General features: G+C 54.4%; 2 protein-coding genes across 12 annotated transcripts; both read right to left on the reverse strand.

Annotated features, from left to right (window-relative positions):
• Positions 1-1,079: 1,079 nt before the first annotated feature.
• Positions 1,080-8,666, reverse strand: LOC147651089 (uncharacterized). The gene is made up of 10 exons (XM_086846352.1): positions 6,520-8,666; positions 6,159-6,230; positions 5,998-6,075; positions 5,244-5,910; positions 4,519-4,590; positions 4,061-4,132; positions 3,787-3,864; positions 3,601-3,699; positions 2,848-3,013; positions 1,080-2,321 (listed from the first exon to the last, which is right to left on the reverse strand). The coding sequence occupies exons 4-10, from the start codon at positions 5,263-5,265 to the stop codon at positions 1,877-1,879; spliced, it is 954 nt and encodes a 317-aa protein (XP_086702478.1). The 5' UTR covers positions 5,266-5,910; positions 5,998-6,075; positions 6,159-6,230; positions 6,520-8,666; the 3' UTR covers positions 1,080-1,876.
• Positions 8,667-9,621: 955 nt separating this feature from the next.
• Positions 9,622-20,279, reverse strand: LOC147651090 (uncharacterized). Of its 11 annotated transcripts, none has more exons than XM_086846359.1 (24): positions 18,305-20,279; positions 17,886-17,954; positions 17,437-17,508; positions 17,169-17,240; positions 16,980-17,081; positions 16,420-16,527; positions 16,059-16,130; positions 15,899-15,976; positions 15,710-15,811; positions 15,151-15,258; positions 14,796-14,867; positions 14,636-14,707; positions 14,459-14,551; positions 13,923-14,042; positions 13,534-13,605; positions 13,358-13,429; positions 13,169-13,258; positions 12,610-12,717; positions 12,249-12,320; positions 12,089-12,160; positions 11,912-12,004; positions 11,377-11,496; positions 10,586-10,748; positions 9,622-10,056 (listed from the first exon to the last, which is right to left on the reverse strand). In XM_086846359.1, the coding sequence occupies exons 1-24, from the start codon at positions 18,399-18,401 to the stop codon at positions 9,894-9,896; spliced, it is 2,262 nt and encodes a 753-aa protein (XP_086702485.1). In that variant the 5' UTR covers positions 18,402-20,279; the 3' UTR covers positions 9,622-9,893. The 11 variants fall into 11 exon arrangements, with proteins under 11 accessions (XP_086702485.1, XP_086702480.1, XP_086702483.1 ...); XM_086846354.1 differs by having other exon boundaries at positions 13,169-13,270; XM_086846357.1 differs by having other exon boundaries at positions 13,358-13,435.
• Positions 20,280-22,518: the final 2,239 nt, after the last annotated feature.

The raw sequence follows: 22,518 nt of genomic DNA on the forward strand, positions 1-22,518 counted from the left end.
AAGCACTGCAAAACCTCAGCCAAGAGTGTCCCCTTTGCTGTGCTGAGAAGAGTAAAAAACCCTCTCAATTAAACCCTACTGCACACCTCATGTGGGAACCCTGCACACTTCAGGAGAGAGCTGAAATTTGCCCTGCGTGCCTCATGAGGTGCAGGCCCAGGTGATGCCACTGAAGGAAATGTGCCCTCAGCCCAGGGACGCTCAGCTTGGACTCCCCCAGCCCCTCGGGGCCCCACCGCTGGTCACAGCAGCCCCTGCCTGGCTCCTGCCTGCCCACACCGTGGTCAGCCCCGGCTTGTTGTGTCATTCCCCTCTGGCTGTCAGCTCGGGGAGTGCCCACTCCTCCCCCCTACCCCACTCCGGGGGGAGCGCCACAGGTTGAGGCTTTTTTCCTCTGTCCTTCCCCGCTCCCTGCCGGGGCCCGGGTTTATCGTTGTTACTGGAGTTTCCTTTTTCCGGACCCCTCTGTTTGAGTCCTTGCTGCCGGGGGCCGTGCCGACCGCCCTCCCCCTCTGCCCCGCCGCGGGGATGCAGCGGGGAGCCTGAGGGGACGGAGAGAAAGCGCCGCTGTCATTTCCAGCAGTCGGGGCCGCTCCGTGGTTCTCCGGCCCCGGCCCAGGAACGTGCGGGGGACTCAGCCTTTTGGTTTCCCGACGATAGTGAAGTGTTCTCGCCGGTGGTCCCCGGGGCATTTCCGTCTCCTGTGTCCCATCTAAAGGAGGTCGGGTGACTGTCCCCCGCCCCGCTCTCCCCGAATACCCCAAGTCCCCTCCCGTGAGTTTACTCCTACACCTTTGTAGGCATTCGAAGGAGTCTGTGTCTGTTATTTCTTATCTTAGCGTGTTTAACATTGATTTGTAAAAAGTTTTTAAGTTTGCTAGCTGTGAAAAATAATTGGTTCTTTCTGAAACTCGCACCCTCCAAAGAAGTCCTGTTAAAATAATCAGCCCAGACCCCCAAACCTTTGCCTCTTCCTGGCGTTCCCTTTGCAAGAATACATTGTGAAATATAACCCAGAAGAGTCCCCCTTATGGCTTCTGTTATAAATTGTCGTGACAAAATAGAAGGGACAATTTATATAATAATTAATGAAAGCCAATTTTTATTAATTCAGCAAGCAGTAAAGCAAGCAAAAACCCAGCTGGGGGCGAGCCGGAGGACACTTCCTCTTAAGTGTCCTGCACATGGCACGCACCTTGGCTGAGGAGGTTCCCTTTTTTATACAGTCCCTGCATCTGTGTCTTCCTGGATCGCATCAGCACCTGCGCCTCCTGTTGCTAGGGGGTCTTCTTCTGCCTCTTGGTGGTCGTGGGTAGGCAATTGTCCTTAATAAGGAGATGTTCTACTTCCCCTTTGTACAGCCGGATAACATTTTGCAGCTCCAGCTCTGCAGTTTCAGCTTCTTGCCTTCACAGCCACATATGTGGTCATTGTGGTTAGGCGTTTCTGCAATGTTAGCTTTTTTAAAACAACCTTAGCAATCATGTTTTAGTAATAATATTTAATTTGATTAACAAATAATAAAAATTTATTACAGCTTCTTTACTTGGTCTATAGACTTGTGCTCAGAGGGAATTGGACTGCTCAAATCCTGATCTAAACCCAGACAGCAGCTCTGGCCAAGATCCCTCCTGGCAGTGGGCCGGAGAGAGAAGAAAACCTGTATTTGAGCTAGCTGGAAAACTCTGGCTTGAGTCACCGGCTGCTCCTGGACATGGAGCTCAGCCGGGGCTGGTGCCCTGTGGGCTTTGCTGGTGCTACCTGCCAGACACTGGGGTAACAGTTTCAACTCTTTATTTGAACGCAAAACATGGGCCAATATTTAAACACAAAACATGGGCCAAGGCCTGCTCTGGTGGACAGGGGCTGCCCACCTTCAGTCCTGGCCAGGGTGCAGGGCCAGGGGGCTCAGGGGCAGAGGGTCTCGCTTTGGAGGTTTGGGTTTTATGACGCCCTCAAAACGGGGCTGCACCCGCAGCAAAGCAGATGGGGACAGAGCTGAAGCGCAGGGATAACAGGTCAAGTGCTCGCTGACTAAAGTCTTTGTCAGGTCTTCTGAAGGTGCAGAGGTGCTCCTGAGCAGAGAGGAGGCAGCTGAGGCCCCATCTGCTCCTGGCACACAGGGCACCTCCTGCACACTAGGGAGCAGATCCAGGGGGGTCTGGGGCATAGGGTTTAGCTTTGGAAGTATAGGTTTTGGGACACCCTCAAAATGGGGCTGCAGCACAGCAGATGGGGACAGATTTAAAGACCAGGGATGACAGGTCAGCTTCTCGCTGAGTGGAGTCTTTGGCTGGTCTTCTGAAGGTGCAGACGTGCTCCTGTAGAGAGAGGAGGTGGCTGAGGCCCCCAGCTGCCACTGGCACACAGAGACCCTCCTGCACAGCAGGGCCCAGAGCGGCCAAGGCTCCCCAGCACGGCTGCAGCTGCTGGCACAGCTTGGCCCAGCTGGACAGCTGCCCCTCAAGGCCCCGGTGAGCAGGGAATGGCTCTGGGCAGGGTCCCTGGCCAGGAGCAGGCCCCAGAACGCCTCTGCCTTTCAAGGGCAATCTCGTTCCTGCTCTTCCTCCTGCCCACCTTGCTTTGCCTCTGCCTGCTGCTCCTGGGGCTGCTCTTGGCCAGGCAGCCTCAGTGGCAGCCAGCACTGGCTGCAGCCCAAGTGGGCTCCCCAGGACAAGGCCCAGCAATTAGGAGGCCAATAAAAGGGCTGAGCAGCAGCAGAACCCTCAGCAGAGTTCTTTGGGCTACCAAGGACTATCCACAAGTCCACAGCAGCCTCACTGGGAATGTTTACTATGAGCAGCCTTTCAAGAAGCTGTTTGACGTAGAGATCAGCAAAACACTCACCCTTTTCTGTTCCAACAATACCAGATTCCAGCACAGCACATCATCAGAAAAAGGGCTCCAGCAACCAAAATGGCCATTAGCTTAATCAAACCATGTGTTCCCGGGCTGAAAATTCTTCTCATGCTTTCCCAGATAGTCTGAGCATGAGTTGTGGTGCCGGCTGAATCTGTGGGAGCAATGGGCTGCGTGAGCCCGTGCTGTGCTCTGCTGCTGAGCTGGCAGCACGGTGGATATGGCCAGGATGTTCTCTGTTTGCCCCAGAGCTGGGGCCTGCAGGCACCTTGCCACCCCATTTTGCACAGGACATCTCAGTACCCAAAACCCCTGAGCCTGCATGGTATAATTCCTCTGCGCTGTGCTGGTCTTCTTCAGGCAATACTTGTCAAAGATATGGATAAGGATCAGGAACAAGCCCATGCTTTTGAAACTGCTCTGGGGCCCTCCCTCTTCCAAACACCCCCTATAGCTGATCTAGCCCGAGACCGAAAAATTTCAGGGGATCTCAGGATGTGCATGGCCTGTGATATACTTGGGGCTCCCTGTCAGCTGATGCCAAATGCCATCCTGCAGAGGCTGGGGAGAAGCTGCAGCCAGGCCAGGCTGGGAAACAGCCCTGCAGGCCGTGAAAGCAGCAGAGGGGAAGTGAGGCTGCCATGGATCCCTTCCTGCTGTGCTGGGCACGGCATGTCCAGATGTGCAGAGAAAGCCCCTGGGTGCTGAGTCTCAGGAGAAGGCTGAGGGACATGGACCCACCTTCTCCTCCCTGCACTTCTTTCTCTGTTGGTCTCAGGAAATCATTTGATGATAGAGACTTTTTGGTTCCATTATCTTGGGTCTTTCTTTTTGGAGGACCTTAATACAAAGTATTTCCATTTCCCAGGAATGGATCCCAAAAAACCAGTCCCCAGCCTGTGGGGTCAGGAGGGACACACCACTTACCCCTGCGATGGGAGCCAGGCTTGGGTGCAGTAACCACCTCAAGATCTGGGGAAGCGCTCCCTGCAGACACACCTGTAACTAAACAGCCACAGAAGCTTCTCTCATCTCTGCTGATCTGCACAGGCAGCTCTGAGCTGCAGGAGCAGTGAGGGGATCGCGTAGGCCAAGGGCACACACGTGCACGGCTCTGTCCTGGCCCCTGCAGCGATGCTGCCCTGACCGAGCTCTGGGCTCTGAGCTGGCCGCTCTCCCTGGGGGAAAGGCCTTGACCTACTCTCACCACCTCTCTGAGGCTCAGTCCTGGGTGTGGGTTGAGAAGCTGCATCACCTTCACCAAGCGGCTTGGCTGCAAAGAAAGGCAGGACAGAACAGCTGCTGTGGCTCTATAGGAGATTCTCAGGGTCCCTGGGGCCAGCAACGGAGCCGTGCAAGGCACAGGCCCGGGGCACAGCCCTGGGCCTGGCCCCTTCCCTGTCTGCTCCTCTCCGTGGCTGCACAGAGCACACAGAAAGAGACACTGGTATTGCACATGGGAAGAAGATTGACAGCTAAATGCTCCTTCCTCCCACTGACAGCAATCCTGTGGGATCCCTCCAGGCTGCAGGAGGCAGTGGGACAAGATTTCCAGAATCCATCACCCCTGAGATTATATTAAGGGAAATGGCACATGGCTGAGCTCTTGCCACCTTGACATTGATTATTCTGTAAGTAAAAAGGGAATTGAGAACTTGCCTCCAACATCCTCCAAGAATTTCAAGCCATTTTCCACCAGGGCTTCCACATAATCCATATCACAATCCCAATCTACAATGGAGCACACATGAGAACCCTTTTCAGTCCATTCTGGGATCCCCTTCTGCCTTAGGGGACTGGGCACTGCAAGGGGTTTGGGGAAGGCTGTGGGAGCTATGTGCCAATGGACAGGGCCAAATCTGCAGAGGGGCCTGGGGAGCTCTGGGCTGGCTCCTGGTCACTCTCCACCCTCTTTCCGTGCCCTGTGCAACATCCCTGGAGAGGAAAGTGGGGCAGCCGGGGGCTCCTGGGAGCTCTCTCCCCTCCCAAAGAGAAAACCCTCCCTAAAGCCCTGGGGAAAACAACAGCAGGTAGTGCCACAAATATCCCTTCCCCGCTCCATCCCTCCTGCCCTCCCTCTGCTGGGACAGCTCCTACAGCCCAAGGGGACAGAGCCAGGCCCTCTCAGGATGCAGTGGAGCCTTGACCTCCCCCTCTGCCCTTTCCCCACCACGGGCACCCTTTTGCAGCCACTGCTGGGTTTTGAGACGTGTCTCCCATGCAGGGAGCCCAACAGGACTGATCAGTAGCCGACTGTCCTGAGCCTGCTGGGGATAATTCCTCTGGGCTGTGCCGGTCTTGTCCAGGCTGTGCCTGCACTGCCAAGCAGCAGAAATGGCAGCTGAAGCCTCAGCAGGGCTCAGGCCCAGAGGCACAGCAATTACCTCCTGGGACTGTGCCTGGCATGGCCTCCCTTCCTTAAGCAGAGGCTGCCAGTGAACCACTGCTTCCTCCGGGAAACACCGCCTTCAGCACAGCCTCTTCATGCACTTCTGCAGAAAGGAAGAGGCAGAGCTGGATCAGATGGAAACATTCCCCATTGGGGAGGTGGCATCTTCAGAAGGCAATGCTTGTCAAAGGCATGGTTAAAGATCAGGAAAATGTCCATGCTGTTGGGGCTGGGCCATAGCACTCCTTCCTGCAAACAGCTGCCCCTCCTGGTCTGCCCCAAGATCAGGAAATTGCAGGGGATCTCAGGGTGTGCATGGCCTGTGGTGCACTTGGGGCTCCCTGCCCGCTGATGCCAAATGCCTTCCTGTGGAGGCTGGGGAGAAGCTGAAGCCAGGCCAGGCTGGGGAACAGCCCTGCAGGCTGTGAAAGCAGCAGCAGGGCAGCAAGGCTGCCATGAATCCCTTCCTGCTGTGCCGGGCACGGCGTGTCCAGATGTGCAGAGGAAGCCCCCGGCTGCTGAGTCTCAGGAGAAAGCTGAGGGACATGGACCAACAAGGTGCTGTTCTCCCTGCTTGAATTCCTTCAGCATTTTCCACATGACTTCAAAAGGCCCCAGGGATTTCTTGTCTGATGTGTGTTTGGTCTTTTCTGTTGGAGGAACTTAAGAAGAAATATTTCAACCTCCCAGGAATGGATCCCAGAAAAGCAGTGCTCAGGCTGTGGGGTCAGCAAGGACACACTACTCACTGCTGGGATGGGAGTCAGGCTTGTGTGCAGCATCCAGCCCAGGTGCTGGAGAAATCCTCTCTGCAGACACACCTGTAACTGAAACAGCCACAGAAGCTTCTGTCACCTGATTCCTGACAGGTTGTCAATGATTATTCCTCCATGGGATACTGAGAGCATACCTGCAGGAGGCCCAGTGGGCTTCACAACTTTATGCAGCCAAGCTAATGGAGAAACCTTGCCAGGAACCTTATCTGGAAGGGTGCACACATGAGAACCTTTTTTAGGGTATTCTGGGATATTCTTCAGCCTTAGGGAACTGGGCACTGCAGTGGGGCTGGGTAAGGCTGTGGGAGCCACATCTGTCCTGAATGGACATGGCCAAAGCTGCAGAGGGGCCAGGGGAGCTCTGGGCTGCTTCCTGGTCACTCTCAACACCCTTTCCATGTGCTGTGCAACATCCCTGAAGGGCAGGCACTGCCAAGCAGCAGCGATGGCAGCTCAAGCCTCAGCAGGGCTCAGGCCCAGAGGCACAGCAATTACCTTGTGTTACTGTGCCTGGCATGGCCTCCCTTCCTGCAGCAGAGTCTGGCACAGAATCAATGATTCCTTCGGGAATTGTTTCCTGCTGCACAGGCTCTCGTTTCATTCCTGGAGAATGGAAGAGGGACAGCTGGATCAGATGGGGCTGTTCCTCATTGTGGAGGTGCCATCTTCAGGAGGCAGTATTTGTGAAAGGCATGGATAAGGATCAGCAAACACCCAGGATTTCAGGATTGTCCCAGGTTGGTCCCTTCTCCAGACAGCTCCCTGGGGCGGGGGACCGGGCCCTCGGCCAGCTCCTGCGGGGGAGCAGCTGAGCCCCTCCACAGGCCCAGTGAGAGAACGGGGCCCCCAGAGCCCGGCAAGGGTGGGTGTTGGTGGGGAAACCCAGGGCATACCAGCCCTGGAGAAGATGAAGATATGTTTACAGCTGCTCCTGTAGTATATAATAAAGGCAGAGGAGCAATGCAAATCCAACCTCGGCCTTTCAATTACCAAGTGATCAGAGAGTTATGTAAAATAAATAAATAAAAAAAATTTGGCACGGATAGTGAGGTTTTAAGTGGAATAATAAGAACTATATTGAAATCACAGGATTTAATTCCTGCTGAGCTTAAAGATTTATTCCAGTGTCTACTGACTCCTGCTAATCATTCTAAATCATCCTCAGAATCACCCTAAAATAGGCACATTTGTAAACAAAGTATCACATGTGAATCACAAACACAAATCCAGTTTAGCAAAGAGGCAAGGCAGCATGACAGGCAGTTCTGTGTTAGCATTAGCAGTCAGGTTAAACAAATCTATTTTACGGAATGCCCTCTTCTTCAGTGCCTGCCCTGATGCTCTGCCATCTCACACACTGGAGTGTGATTCACATACTGCAGCCCAGGGTTAGGTTTTTGCAATATTTTAAATGGGTGTGGTCAGCACGATTGCTGGGGATAAGTTACTAGAGAACTAAACAAAATGTGTGCACCATCCCAGGCTGGACCTGACTAGGCCCATGAATTTTAGAAAGATGAGGACAAGGTAGCAGAGCAAATAGAACAATATAAAAATCAGCTGAAAATAAAAGGAGGAAATGGTAAAGGAGGTTTATTGGTTAACAAATGGTTATTTGTGCACTTTTGGGGGTTTATTTATCTTGGGTGCAAAGCAAAATCAAAAGCTCCCAAATGCCCAAAAGATTGGAAATGTAGAATGTACTCCATAGCAGACTGTCAGACCACTGGATCCTTCAAACAATGTTATCATGGTGCAAGAGTGGCAGCTTGAGCTGGTGCCTCTGGGGGACCCTGAACCAAGAACCCCTGGGCTTTTATACCCTCCCAGCTGAATTGTGATAGTCTGGGGTCTTCCTGCTGTGTGCCAGTCACTGTGTCCCCAGGCCCTCTGCTGAGCTATCCCTCTCCTACAGTCAAGTTTAGTCCATCAAATTTGGCTTTCCTCTCTGATCCACCATGAGGACCACAAGAGCACACCGTCCTGAGGGTGTAAAAATACCTGCTCTTGCTGGAATATTGCTATTGTGTGTTAACTCTGAAGGCAGAGAGGGCATCTGTAGGGATGTGAACTCGTTTCCCTTGTCCCAGCCGTGCTGCACACAGCAGAGCTCCTGGGTGCTGGTGCTGGCTGGGACAGCACCACGGGCCTGACAGGGAGTTGCAAACAAATTGTTTTAAAAAAATCAGCACACATTAGAACACACTATTTAGCCTGGGATTTGAAGTTGTTTCTCAGTTCATCTTTAGAAAGGCCTAAAGAAGTCTCCTATGAATTGTTTCTCTCCCTGGCAAGTTCAGTTGCAGCCCCAAATCCCCTCAGCATTCCCAAGGTGCTCACTCGGAGCCCCGTTCTGTGGGGAGAGCGCGGCACAGAGCGAGCCGCTCCCGCCCGGGCTGCCCACAGGCCCGGAGAGCCGGGCAGGCCCCACGGCTGCTCTGGCATCGGTTCTGTTCCCCTCTGTGCTGGCTGGGGCCCGGTGCCGCCGCTCTGCCGGCTGGGCTGTCTGTGTTCCCAGCACGGATGGAGGCAGTGCAGGCCATGGCCCCTCGTCTCGGGGTGCTCAGCACCGCCCGAGCCGTGCCCGTGCAGCAACCACCTCGGCCCCTCGGCACCGCCATCCCGGCACGGCGGCTGCCCCTGGGTGCCCCTGGGCCGTGGCAGCTCCGAGCCGGACCTGCCCCAGGAGGGACCCTGGGAGGGACCCCGTCCCCTGAGTGCCTCAGAAGAGACTCCAGCCCCACTGTATGCAGCAGGAGGGACACAAAGCACCAGCAGGCTGATGGGAGCCCACAGCCCTCTCCACATCTCAAATAAGAATGCAAACCCCCCTCATGTACCTCAGGAGAGACCCCATCATCCTGCACACCTTGGGAAAGATCCCAAACCCCCTGCATGCCTCACATAGGATTCCAAATCCCTTGCATGACTTACAGGGAACCTCAGTGCCCTCCATACCTCGGAGGGAACCTGAAGTATCCCTGTGTGTCACACAAGGGACCCCAGCCTCCCGTGCACCTCATGGGGGACTCCAAAGCCCCCACGTGCCTTACAGGGAAGCCCAGCCCAGCTACACTGAGTGTTTTGACCTGGAAATCAAGTGTAGTTGCAGCTGGGTTCTTGTGCCTCCAGTGCTGTTTGTCAGCCCCATTGGGGCCCACAGCTACCTGGCCCTTCCCTTCCCTTCTGGCCCTTGCCCAGAGCAGCAGAGCCTGTGCAGCACCCTGCAGGATTGGTGATGGCCCACCAGTTAGGTCCTATCAAGTGTGTGTTAACTGGGGAGAGACTTTGTTTTCCCTGCTGACATTGCTGGTCAGGCTGTGTCCCTAGAGATGGTCTTGATGGTTCCCTCTTTTCCTGGGAACACCAATGGAGGAGGTACAGGCCCAGGTGATGCCACGGAAGGAAATGTGCCCTCAGCCCAGGGACGCTCAGCATGGCTTCCCCAGCCCTTAGGGCCCAGCCACTGGTCACAGCAGCCCCTGCCTGGCTCCTGCCTGCCCACACCGTGGTCAGCCCCGGCAGCTCCTGGACATGGAGCTCAGCTGGGGCTGGTGCTGTGTGGGCTTTAGTGGCGGTACCAGCCGGACACTGGGGTAACAGCTCCATCTCTTTATTTGAAGAGAAGAAGGGGCCATCACCTACACTGGCGGATGGGCTCACCTTCAGTGTTGTTTAGAGGGCAGGGCCAGGGGGCTCAGGGACAGAGGAAGGGCCATGTTGGTCTCAGGTGGGGCTGGAGGGTGCTGGGCTGGTCTTTGGGTCTCTACAAGAACTAAAGAACGGGCTAGGCCGGGGCAAAGGGAGATCAAAAAAGGGAGTGAAGGCAGCTTGGGGATATCTATGGGGAAAAGAGGGGGCAGTGGGATCTACAGGGTTATAGGAGGTTTCTTCAAAGAGAGCAGTCCTGGGGTCCTCTTCGCAGGGTTCTTCAGACGGCTGCTCAGGCCCTTGTTACTGCCAGAGGTGCTGCTCAATCTGTCTGTGTGTTTAGTGCAGCCACTGTCCTTCAAATGCTGTCCAGAAGTGCTCCTGTGGAGAGAGGAGGTGGCTGAGGCCCCCAGCTGCCACTGGCACACAGAGACCCTTCTGCACAGCAGGGCCCAGAGCGGCCAAGGCTCCCCAGCACGGCTGCAGCTGCTGGCACAGCTTGGCCCAGCTGGAGAGCTGCCCCTCAAGGCCCCAGCGAGCAGGGGATGGCTCTGGGCAGGGTCCCTGGCCAGGAGCAGGCCCCAGAGCACCTCTGCCTTTCAAGGGCAATCTCTTCCACTCTTCCTCCTGCCCACCTTGCTTTGCCTCTGCCTGCTGCTCCTGGGGCTGCTCTTGGCCAGGCAGCCTCAGTGGCAGCCAGCACTGGCTGCAGCCCAAGTGGGCTCCCCAGGACAAGGCCCCGCAGTGAAGAGGCCAAAGAAAGCCCCAGGCAGCAGCAGAACTCTCAGCAGGATTATTTGGGAAACCACTGGCTACCCACAAGTCCACAGCAGCCTCCCTGGAAATGTTTCCTGTCTACAATAGGCTTTCAAAAGAAGCTGCTGGAGGGAAAGATGAGCAAAACACTCACCATTTTCTCTTCCAGGCATAGCAGATTCCAAAGCAGCACAACATGAAGAAAATCTCCAAACAAAGCACGCCTGCTATTAGCTCTATCCAGCAGAACATTCCCTGACAGAAAGCCCTTTCAAGGACCTTCTGGGAACCAGGAACTTGTGTTGTGCTGGTTGCATCTACGGAAGCAATGGGCAGTGTGAGTCCATGCTGTGCTGCACTGCTGAGCTGGCAGCATGCTGGGTATGTCCCGTACATTCTCTGTTTCCCCCAGGGCTGGGGTCTGCAGGCACCTTGCTGCCCCTTGGCACAGGCTGTGCCACCCAACAGAGCCAAGAAGGCCGGGAGTAGAGCCCGGGGACAGCACAGCTGCTTGGGCAGTGGCTCCTTCCAGGGACTCAGGCCAAAGCCATCCCTGAGCAGCCACAGCCATCCCTGACCCTCCCTGCTCTGTGATAGCTCCCCCAGCCCAAGGGGACAGAGCCAGGCCCTGTCAGGAGCCAGTGCAGGCCGTGACCAGTTGGGAGCCAGGGCTGGCTGTGGCCCTGGCTCATGGCAGGACTCATGCGTGAAGCTGCTCCTGTGCCTTGGGCCTCTGGGCACTCAGGACCAGCTCCGGGAGCAGATGCAGAGGGAGTGATGTTGGTGCATGAGTCCCATTTCCCAAGGGCTGGGAACGAGCTCCAGAGGCCTCGGAGCTGAGGCACCTCCAGCTTTGGCTGCCGCCGCACTGTGCAAGGGCCGGCCCTGGGGGGAGAGCTGCTGGCACACAGCACCGCCGAGGGCTGAGCTCAGCACAGCAATTACCTCCTGTGTCTGGGCCCGTACTCATGTGTGCCATCCCATTCCTTCCTGCAGCAGAGGCTGCCGACGAGTGACCGCTGCCTGCAGGAAATGCTGCCTTCCACAGAACCTGTATGTCCATGTCTTGAGAAAGAAAGGAGCCAGCTGGATCATATGGAACTGTTCCCCATTTGGGTGGTGGCATCTTCAGGAGCCAGTATTTATCAGTGACAGGGACAGGAAAGTGCCCAGGTTATTTGGCCTGGGCCAGGGCCCTCCCTCCTCCAAACAGCTGCCCTTTCTGATCTGCTCGGAGACTGGGGAATTGCAGGGGATCTCAGGGTGTGCACGGCCTGTGCTGCAGTTTGGGCTCCCTGTCAGCTGATGCCAAATGCCTTCCTGTGGAGGCTGGGGAGAAGCTGCAGCCAGGCCAGCTTTCATGAGCCTTGCAGGGCATGAAAGCAGCAGGGGGCCGTGCAGGGACCAGCGTGTCCTGATGGGTAGAGAAAGCCCCTGGCTGCTGAGTCTCAGGAGGAGGCTTAGGGGGACATGAACCCACCAGGCCCTTTCTGCAGTTCCTCCACAATTTGTTTCCAGATGTTGTTTGACTCCAGTGATTCCTTCTCTCCTGTACGTTTGTCACTCGGAGGACCTCAACAGAAAACATTTCCATTTCCCAGTGTTTCCCACAAAACCAGTGCTCATCCTGTGGGGTCAGCAGGGACACACTACTCACCCCTGCGATGGAAGTGGGGCTTCTGCACACTAATCAGCAAAGGAGCTGGGAAAGTCCTGTCTGCAGACACACCTGTAACTCAACAGCCACAGAAGCTTCTGTCACCTGGTCCCTGACAGGCTGTCAATGATTATTCCTCCATGGGACACTGAGAACATACCTGCAGGAGGCCGAGTGGGCTTCAAAACTTTATATAGCCAAGCTAATGGTGAAGCCTTGCCAGCAACCTTATCTGGAAGGGAGCACAGATGAGAAGATTTTTCAGAGTGTGCTGGGATCCCCTTCAGCCTTAGGGAACTGGGCACTGCAGTGGGGCTGGGTAAGACCGTGGGAGCCACAGCTGTCCTGAATGGACATGGCCAAAGCTGCAGAGGGGCCAGGGGAGCTGTGGGCTGCCTCCTGGTCACTCTCAACACCCTTTCCATGCTCTGTGCAACATCCCTGAAGGGCAGGCACTGCCAAGCAGCAGCGATGGCAGCTCAAGCCTCAGCAGGGCTCAGGCCCAGAGGCACAGCTATTACCTTGTTTTACTGTGCCTGGCATGGCCTCCCTTCCTGCAGCAGAGTCTGGCACAGAATCACTGCTTCCTTCAGGGAATGTTTCCTGCTGCACAGGCTCTCGTTTCATTCCTGGAGAATGGAAGAGGGAGAGCTGGATCAGATGGGGCTGTTCCTCATTGTGGAGGTGCCATCTTCAGGAGGCAATATTTGTGAAAGGCATGGATAAGGATCAGCAAACATGCAGGATTTCAGGATTGTCCCAGGTTGGTCCCTTCTCCAAACAGCCCCTAGACCTGATCTACCTGGAGACTGAGAAATTGCAGGGGATCTCAGGGTGTGCATGGCCTGTGCTGCAGTTTGGGCTCCCTGTCAGCTGATGCCAAATGCCTTCCTGTGGAGGCTGGGGAGAAGCTGCAGCCAGGCCAGGCTGGGGAACAGCCCTGCAGGCCATGAAAGCAGCAGAGGGGAAGTGAGGCTGCGATGGGTCCCTTCCTGCTGTGCCGGGCACGGCGTGTCCAGATGTGCAGAGAAAGCCCCCGGCTGCTGAGTGTCAGGAGAAGGATGAGGGACATGGACCCACCTTGTGCTCCCTGCTTGAATTCCTTCAGCATTTTCCACATGACTTCAAATCGCTCCTGGGATTTCTTCTCTGAGGTGTGTTTGGTCTTTTCTGTTGGAGGTACTTAAGAAGAAATATTTCAACCTCCCAGGAATGGATCCCAGAAAAGCAGTGCTCAGGCTGTGGGGTCAGCAAGGACACACTACTCACCGCTGGGATGGGAGTCAGGCTTGTGTGCAGCATCCAGCCCAGGAGCTGGGGAAATCCTCTCTGCAGACACACCTGTAACTGAAACAGCCACAGAAGCTTTAGTCACGTGGTCCCTGCCAGGTTGTTAATGAATATTCCTTATTATATATATATAATAATATATATAATGAATATACCTGTAGGTGGCCCAGAGGGCTTCAAATCGTCATATCTCAGGGCTAAGGAACGAGCCTTCCCCGCAACCAAATCTAGAAGTAAACCAAGATGAGAATCATTCCCATGGTGTGCCAGGGCTGGCTGTGGCCCTGGGCTCTCAGCAGGGCTCCCACTCCCTGCTCCTGTGCCTTGGGCCTCTGGGCACTCAGGGCCAGCTCCGGGAGCAGATGCAGAGGGAGTGATGTTGGTGCATGAGTCCCATTTCCCAAGGGCTGGGAACGAGCTCCGGAGGCCTCGGAGCTGAGGCACCTCCAGCTTTGGCTGCCGCCACAATGTGCAAGGGCCAGCCCTGGGGGGAGAGCTGCTGGCACACAGCCCCGCCGAGGGCTGAGCCCAGCACAGCAATTACCTCCTGTGTCTGGGACCGTACTCATGTGTGCCATCCCATTCCTTCCTGCAGCAGAGGCTGCCGACGAGTGACCGCTGCCTGCAGGAAATGCTGCCTTCCACAGAACCTGTATGTCCATGTCTTGAGAAAGAAAGGAGCCAGCTGGATCATATGGAACTGTTCCCCATTTGGGTGGTGGCATCTTCAGGAGCCAGTATTTATCAGTGACAGGGACCAGGAAAGTGCCCAGGTTATTTGGCCTGGGCCAGGGCCCTCCCTCCTCCAAACAGCTGCCCTTTCTGATCTGCTCGGAGACTGGGGAATTGCAGGGGATCTCAGGGTGTGCACGGCCTGTGCTGCAGTTTGGGCTCCCTGTCAGCTGATGCCAAATGCCTTCCTGTGGAGGCTGGGGAGAAGCTGCAGCCAGGCCAGCTTTCATGAGCCTTGCAGGGCATGAAAGCAGCAGGGGGCCGTGCAGGGCACAGCGTGTCCTGATGGGTAGAGAAAGCCCCTGGCTGCTGAGTCTCAGGAGGAGGCTTAGGGGGACATGAACCCACCAGGCCCTTTCTGCAGTTCCTCCACAATTTGTTTCCAGATGTTGTTTGACTCCAGTGATTCCTTCTCTCCTGTACGTTTGTCACTCGGAGGACCTCAACAGAAAATATTTCCATTTCCCAGTGGTTCCCACAAAACCAGTGCTCATCCTGTGGGGTCAGCAGGGACACACTACTCACCCCTGCGATGGAAGTGGGGCTTCTGCACACTAATCAGCAAAGGAGCTGGGAAAGTCCTGTCTGCAGACACACCTGTAACTCAACAGCCACAGAAGCTTCTGTCACCTGGTCCCTGACAGGCCGTCAATGATTATTCCTCCATGGGATACTGAGAACATACCTGCAGGAGGCCGAGTGGGCTTCAAAACTTTATATAGCCAAGCTAATGGTGAAGCCTTGCCAGCAACCTTATCTGGAAGGGAGCACAGATGAGAACCTTTTTCAGAGTGTGCTGGATCCCCTTCAGCCTTAGGGAACTGGGCACTGCAGTGGGGCTGGGTAAGGCCGTGGGAGCCAGGTGTCAGTGGACATGGCCAAAGCTGCAGAGGGGCCAGGGGAGCTGTGGGCTGCCTCCTGGTCACTCTCAACACCCTTTCCATGCTCTGTGCAACATCCCTAAAGGGCAGGCACTGCCAAGTAGCAGAGGTGGCAGCTCAAGCCTCAGCAGGGCTCAGGCCCAGAGGCACAGCAATTACCTCCTGGGACTGTGCCTGGCATGGCCTCCCTTCCTGCAGCAGAGTCAGGCACAGAATCACTGCTTCCTTCAGGGAATGTTTCCTGCTGCACAGGCTCTCGTTTCATTCCTGGAGAATGGAAGAGGGAGAGCTGGATCAGATGGGGCTGTTCCTCATTGTGGAGGTGCCATCTTCAGGAGGCAGTATTTGTGAAAGGCATGGATAAGAATCAGCAAACACCCAGGATTTCAGGATTGTCCCAGGTTGGTCCCTTCTCCAAACAGCCCCTCGACCTGATGTAGCCGGAGACTGAGAAATTGCAGGGGATCTCTGGGTGTGCATGGCCTGTGCTGCAGTTTGGGCTCCCTGTCAGCTGATGCCAAATGCCTTCCTGTGGAGGCTGGGGAGAAGCTGCAGCCAGGCCAGGCTGGGGAACAGCCCTGCAGGCCGTGAAAGCAGCAGTGGGGAAGTGAGGCTGCGATGGGTCCCTTCCTGCTGTGCTGGGCATGGTGTGTCCAGATGTGCAGAGAAAGCCCCCGGCTGCTGAGTCTCAGGAGAAGGATGAGGGACATGGACCCACCTTGTCCTCCCTGCTGCATTTCCTTCAGCATTTGCCGTATATGTTCAGATCGTTTCAGGGATATCTCTTCTGCTGTATCTTGGGTCTTCTCTCTTGGAGGACCTTAGAACAGAATATTTCCATTTTACTGGAATGGATCCCACATAACCAGTGCTCAGCATGTGGGGTCAGCAGGGACACACTACTCACTGCTGTGTTGAGAGCTGGACTTGGATGCAGTAACCAGGTCAGGAGCTGGGACAATGCTGTCTGCAGACACACCTGTAACTGAACAGCCACAGAAGCTTCTATCACCTGATTCCTGACAGGTTGTCAATGATTATTTCTCCATGGGACACTGAGAACATACCTGCAGGAGGCCCAGTGTGCTTCACAACATTATGCAGCCAAGCTAATGGAGAAACCTTGCCAGGAACCTTATCTGGAAGGGTGCACATATGAGAACCTTTTTTAGGGTATTCTGGGATATCCTTCAGCCTTAGGGAACTGGGCACTGCAGTGGGGCTGGGTAAGGCTGTGGGAGCCACAGCTGTCCTGAATGGACATGGCCAAAGCTGCAGAGGGGCCAGGGGAGCTCTGGGCTGCTTCCTGGTCACTCTCAACACCCTTTCCATGCTCTGTGCAACATCCCTGAAGGGCAGGCACTGCCAAGCAGCAGCGATGGCAGCTCAAGCCTCAGCAGGGCTCAGGCCCAGAGGCACAGCAGTTACCTCCTGGGACTGTGCCTGGCATGGCCTCCCTTCCTGCAGCAGTGTCTGGCACAGAATCACTGCTTCCTTCTGGAATGGTTTCCTGCTGCACAGGCTCTCGTTTCATTCCTGGAGAATGGAAGAGGGACAGCTGGATCAGATGGGGCTGTTCCTCATTGCGAAGGTACCATCTTCAGGAGGCAATATTTGTGAAAGGCATGGATAAGGATCAGCAAACACCCAGGATTTCAGGATTGTCCCAGGTTGGTCCCTTCTCCAAACAGCCCCTCGACCTGATCTAGCCGGAGACTGAGAAATTGCAGGGGATCTCAGGGTGTGCATGGCCTGTGCTGCAGTTTGAGACTCCCTGTCAGCCAGTGCCAAATGCCTTCCTGCAGAGGCTGGGGAGAAGCTGCAGCCAGGCCTGGCTGGAAGACAGCCCTGCAGGCTGTGAAAGCATCAGAGGGGCTGTGAGGATACCATGGATCCCTTCCTGCCGTGCCGGGCACGGCGTGTCCAGATGTGCAGAGAAAGCCCCCGGCTGCTGAGTCTCAGGAGAAGGATGAGGGACATGGACCCACCTTGTCCTCCCTGCTGCATTTCCTTCAGCATTTGCCGTATAAGTTCAGATCGTTCCAGGGATTTCTCTTCTGCTGTATCTTTGGTCTTCTGTCTTTGGGGAGCTTAGAACAGAATATTTCCATTTCCCAGGAATGGATCCCGCAAAACCATTGCTCAGGCTGTGGGGTCAGGAGGGACACACCACTTACCCTGGGAGCTGGGCTTGTGTGCAGTAACCATCCCAGGAGCTGGCAAAGTCCTCCCTGCAGACACACCTGTAACTAAACAGCCACAGAAGCTTCTCTCATCTCTGCTGATCTGCACAGGCAGCTCTGAGCTGCAGGAGCTGTGAGGGCATCACGCAGGCCGAGGGCACACACGTGCACGGCTCTGTCCTGGCACCTGCAGCGATTCCGCCCTGGCCGAGCTCTGGGCTCTGAGCTGGCCGCTCTCCCTGGGGGAAAGGCCTTGACCTACCCTCACCACCTCTCTGAGGCTCAGTCCTGGGTGGGGGTTGAGGAGCTGCAGCACCTTCACCAAGAGGCTTGGCTGCAAAGAAAGGCAGGACAGAACAGCTGCTGTGGCTCTATAGGAGATTCTCAGGGTCCCTGGAGCCAGCAAAGGAGCCGTGCAAGGCACAGGCCCGGGGCACAGCCCTGGGCCTGGCCCCTTCCCTGTCTGCTCCTCTCCATGGCTACACAGAGCACACAGGAGACACTGGTATTGCACATGGGAAGAAGATTGACAGCTAAATGCTCCTTCCTCCCACTGACAGCAATCCTGTGGGATCACTCAGGGCTCCAGTGGGACAAGGTTTCAAAAACGTATCACCCCTGATATTATGTTAAGGGAAGTGGCACATGGCTGAGCTCTTGCCACCTTGACATTGATTATTCTGTAAGTAAAAAGGGGAATTGAGAACTTGCCTCCAACATCCTCCAAGAATTTCAAGCCATCATTCATTACTTCCAGGTAATCCATGTGATGATTCCAATCTAGATTGGAGCACAGATCAGAACCATGTCCATGGTGCATTCTGGGATCCCCTTCTGCCTTAGGGGACTGGGCACTGCAAGGGGTTTGGGTAAGGCCTTGGCAGCCAGATGTCAATGGACATGGTCAGAGCTGCAGAGGGACCTGGGGAGCTGTGGTCACTCTCAACACCCTCTTTGCAGTCCCTTTGCAACATCCCTGGAAGTGTGGCAGGAGCAGCCCAGGGCCCCTGGGGACTCTCTCCCTCCCACAGAGGAAACCCTCCCTTATGCTTTGGGGAAAACCATTCCCAATGCTTCCCAGGGAGAAGGGAGTGCTGTCCTGAGAAAGGGGAACCAGGCCGTGGGCTCACCTGCTCCCTGTGCTCGCCAGGGAGCAGCCTGGGCAGCCCTGTCAGGCAGGGCCACTGCCAGGAGGAGCAGGAGGAAGAGGCGCAGAGGAAAGGCCATGGTGCCTTGCCCTCTGCCAGTCCTCCAGCTCTTGCTGTCACCACTGTCCTCACAACGCTGTCCCAGTGTCAGCACCGCTGCCACCGCCGCTGCTGCCACCGCCGCTGCTGCCACCGCCGCTGCTGCTGTAGCCGCTGCTGCTGCTGTAGCCGCTGCTGCTGTAGCCACTGCTGCTGTAGCCGCTGCTGCTGTAGCCGCTGCCACCACCGCTGCTGCTGCTGTAGCCGCTGCTGCTGTCGCCGCTGCTGCAACAGTCGCAGTCAAGGACTGACTGCTCTGTCCTTGTGGTGCTGTGCAACCACGGGGCTCTGCCACCTCTGTGACCTCAGAGCCTGTCGTGACCTCAACCTGTGTAACCCCAGAGCCTGCTGTGACCTCACAGCCCCGGCTGTACCCCTTGAGTGTTCTCCCATCTGACTGCCCTGATTGTAAATCTTTTACTTCATCAAAGGGCCATTGATAAACAAAACCTTGGTTTTGTCTGCTGACATTGCTGGTCAGGTGTTGCTAGAGGACACGAACTATAGAACGAGGGTTCCAATCACACACAGCAACCAGAGTTTTTTTCAAGAGGCAAAAATCCTTTATTCTGGGGTTTTTCAACACTTTTATAAGGTGTTCTGATACAGGTTATCTTGACTGGTAGAAGGAACAATACCTCCCTCATCTCATTGATGGGAAAAGAGAAAAACACTCTCAGGACATCTGTGTCTTGTTTTGGGAAATGAAAGCTTATTTTCATAAACAGTCCTTGAGAGAGAAAAACTCCTCAAAAGACTTTCTCTTGGGAACAATCAGCTCCCGAGAGCATGAAATTCTCTCAGGTTCAGAAAATCATGTCCACAGTCAGGCTGCGTCCCTGGTGTTGCTCTTGATGGTTCCCTCTTTTCCTGGGCACTCCAGTGGAGGAGGTACAGGCCCAGGTGAAGCCACGGAAGGAAATGTGCCCTCAGCCCAGGGACGCTCAGCTTGGACTCCCCCAGCCCCTCGGGGCCCCACTGCTGGTCACAGCAGCCCCTGCCTGGCTCCTGCCTGCCCACACCATGGTCAGCCCCGGCAGCTCCTGGACATGGAGCTCAGCCAGGGCTGGTGCTGTGTGGGCTTTAGTGGCGGTACCAGCTGGACACTGGGCTAACAGCTCCATCTCTTTATTTGAAGAGAAGAAGGGGCCATCACCTACACTGGCGGATGGGCTCACCTTCAGTGTTGTTTAGAGGGCAGGGCCAGGGGGCTCAGGGACAGAGGAAGGGCCATGTTGGTCTCAGGTGGGGCTGGAGGGTGCTGGGCTGGTCTTTGGGTCTCTACAAGAACTAAGGAATGGGCTAGGCCGGGGCAAAGGGAGATCAAAAAAGGGAGTGAAGGCAGCTTGGGGATATCTATGGGGAAAAGAGGGGATCTACAGTGGGATCTACAGGGTTATAGGAGGTTTCTTCAAAGAGAGCAGTCCTGGGATCCTCTTCGCAGGGTTCTTCAGATGGCTGCTCAGGCCCTTGTTACTGCCAGAGGTGCTGCTCAAGCTGTCTGTGTGTTTAGTGCAGCCATTGTCCTTCAAATGCTGTCCAGAAGTGCTCCTGTGGAGAGAGCAGGTGGCTGAGGCCCCCAGCTGCCGCTGGCACACAGAGACCCTTCTGCACAGCAGGGCCCAGAGCGGCCAAGGCTCCCCAGCACGGCTGCAGCTGCTGGCACAGCTTGGCCCAGCTGGAGAGCTGCCCCTCAAGGCCCCGGCGAGCAGGGGATGGCTCTGGGCAGGGTCCCTGGCCAGGAGCAGGCCCCAGAGTGTGTCTGCCTTTCAGGGGCAATCTCGTTCCTGCTCTTTGTCCTGCCCACCTTGCTTTGCCTCTGCCTGCTGCTCCTGGGGCTGCTCTTGGCCAGGCAGCCTCAGTGGCAGCCAGCACTGGCTGCAGCCCGAGCAGGCTCCCCAGGACAAGGCCCAGCAACATGGGTGTGCATGGCCTGTAGGTGCTTTGTGAGGGAGTGGAGATTTTTATGGTGTAAGTTTCAGAAACATTTTAAGCTCCTGATCAAAATTTGAGATATATATATATATAAAAAAGGGGGCAATTATTGTGAGGTGCCCCAAGAAGGCAAAGATTTAGTTTCAGATAAGTACTGTTAAAGGGGAGGCAGGGCTGAAATGCTCAGCTAGTGTGAATTTTGACCTCCTGCTTTGGGGGATGGGCTGTGTGAGGCCTGGATGAAGTTGCCCCATTCCAGACTCTTTGTGAAGGGCGGCCCAGAGGAGTTGGGTTTGAGCCCCTGGGGTTTCTCCCTTGTTATGTTTCTAGTGGTCCTTGACTCTGAACTCCACCCTAGTTCTGTCCCTCAAAACCCCTCACCCTGCCTTTGTTCGGGGCTGTAACAGATTGCTATTGTTTGTTAATCAAATTTAATATAATAAGATTGTTTAATACGATTGCTGAAACTCTTTGCTTAATACAATGTGAGAGCTGAAACTGTGCAAGGCCAAACCACAATATCCAGCTGTATAAACAAGAGCTGAATCTGTGGAAAGGCCAAACCACAATATCCAGTTGTACAAACAATAACAAGAACATCTCCTCATTAGAAGTCATATAACTGGTATAGAACCAATGCCTGTGCACTCACATCAAGAATGAGGCAGATTACAACCACCTAGCAACTAGCGACACAAGCACAGATGCAACCCAGGAAAAGTAATGAAGACACGTATACAGGAAATATGAACTGTATATAAGGGGAAACTTTATCAGCCAAGGCACCGCTGCTGGTGGAGTGGAGATTCCCCGGCCCGCTTGCTGAATTAATTAAATTGATTTTCATGAATGATCATTTAAATTGGCTCTCTGATTTAGTCACGACAATTTATAACAGGGGCTCTCTGTCCCTGAATCTGAGTTTGTTCCCATGCTGAATAAATGGTTTCATGAACAGAAGCCCGTCTCGTTCCTGTCCCATGCTGGTTCCTAGTAATTGTAGCTTCTCTGGACATGATGCTGTGGTTGCAGACTGCAGCAATGGGTCTACCCATGTTCAGCTGTCTTGATGGCTGTTTCTGTGGTCAGCAACACTTGCACAGGTCTATGCTACTTTGCTTCTAGTGGTGCTTCTTTCTACTCCTTAACTAGGACCCAGTCTCCTGCCTGGATGTTGTGAACAGCAAAGTCCAAAGGCAAGGTCTGTGCCAGCTGAGTTTCCTGTTGAAGAGATTTCACAAGAGTCAGTATCTGGGCCACAAATTGTTTTAAATATACATCACTTATCTTTAGCCCTGCCCCAGGCGGAGAATTACAAGGATAAGGAATTCCAAACATCAATTCAAAGGGAGACAGTTGAACATCCCCCCTGGGTCTGGCCCTTATTCTTACTAAAGCCAGTGGCAAGAGCCATACCTACAGCATCTTAGTTTCTATCACCAGCTTCAGAAGGTGCTTCTTTATTTCTCCATTTATCCTTTCAATCTGGCCCAAACTCTGGGGGTGCCAGGGGGTTCCATTGTATCCCTAAAGCAGTCATTACTCCTTTAAGAATTTTTCCTGTAAAATGAGTTCCCCTATCTGAGTCTGTTGCCTCCACAATCCCATATTTTGGAATTATTTTTTCCAAAAATACTTTAATAACTGACCCTGTAGTTGCTGAAATGTCTGGAAACGCTTCTGGCCACTCTTTTAACTGACATACTATTACCAGAAGATATTTAAATCTTGCCACTTGAGGCATTTCAGTAAAATCTACCTGGCATCTCTGAAAGGGATGTACAGGCCAAGGCCTCCCTCCCCTGGCAAGTTTCTTTGTAACTGTTACTTGTTTTGGCACAAATTAAACAATCTTTAATAGCTTGCTTTTCTAGGGTAAAAAGACTTACAGCAGCACACATTTTGAGGAAGGCTTTTGCCAGTCTTTGGGAGCCTTAATGCCTTTCATGAAGTTAACAACTGTAAGGCCGAAGCTTTTGGCATCTAATGTTTACCATTCCTTACAAACTAATTATTTTCACTTATTCTTTGCCTTACTCTTTTTAATTATCTCAAGTTTCACTGGCGGAAAAGACTGGTTTTTTGGTAGCAGTGCAGTTACTGGGAGCAAGGAGAGGATCTTCAAGACTTCTGGCAACAATGCAGCTTTCTGAACTTCTTTA

Source organism: Cyanistes caeruleus, chromosome 11, assembly GCF_971803275.1.
Source record: "Cyanistes caeruleus chromosome 11, bCyaCae1.hap1.1, whole genome shotgun sequence".
Taxonomy (NCBI): domain Eukaryota; kingdom Metazoa; phylum Chordata; class Aves; order Passeriformes; family Paridae; genus Cyanistes; species Cyanistes caeruleus.

Bases quoted from the DNA above. Each gene is read 5' to 3' on its own strand.
- LOC147651089 (XM_086846352.1), bottom strand. From the start codon at position 5,265: ATGCCAGGCACAGTCCCAGGAG. The intron at 4,133-4,518 runs GCAAGTTCTCAA...CTTTCTTTGCAG, and splicing joins ATTCTTGGAGGATGTTGGAG to CCAAGCCGCTTGGTGAAGGT. The intron at 3,700-3,786 runs GTAAGTGGTGTG...CTTTGTATTAAG, and splicing joins GCCTGGCTCCCATCGCAGGG to GTCCTCCAAAAAGAAAGACC.
- LOC147651090 (XM_086846353.1), bottom strand. From the start codon at position 18,401: ATGGCCTTTCCTCTGCGCCTCTTCCTCCTGCTCCTCCTGGCAGTGGCC. The intron at 16,528-16,979 runs GTGGGTCCATGT...TCCATTCTCCAG, and splicing joins AATGCAGCAGGGAGGACAAG to GAATGAAACGAGAGCCTGTG. The intron at 14,552-14,635 runs GTGAGTAGTGTG...TTTTCTGTTGAG, and splicing joins GCCCCACTTCCATCGCAGGG to GTCCTCCGAGTGACAAACGT.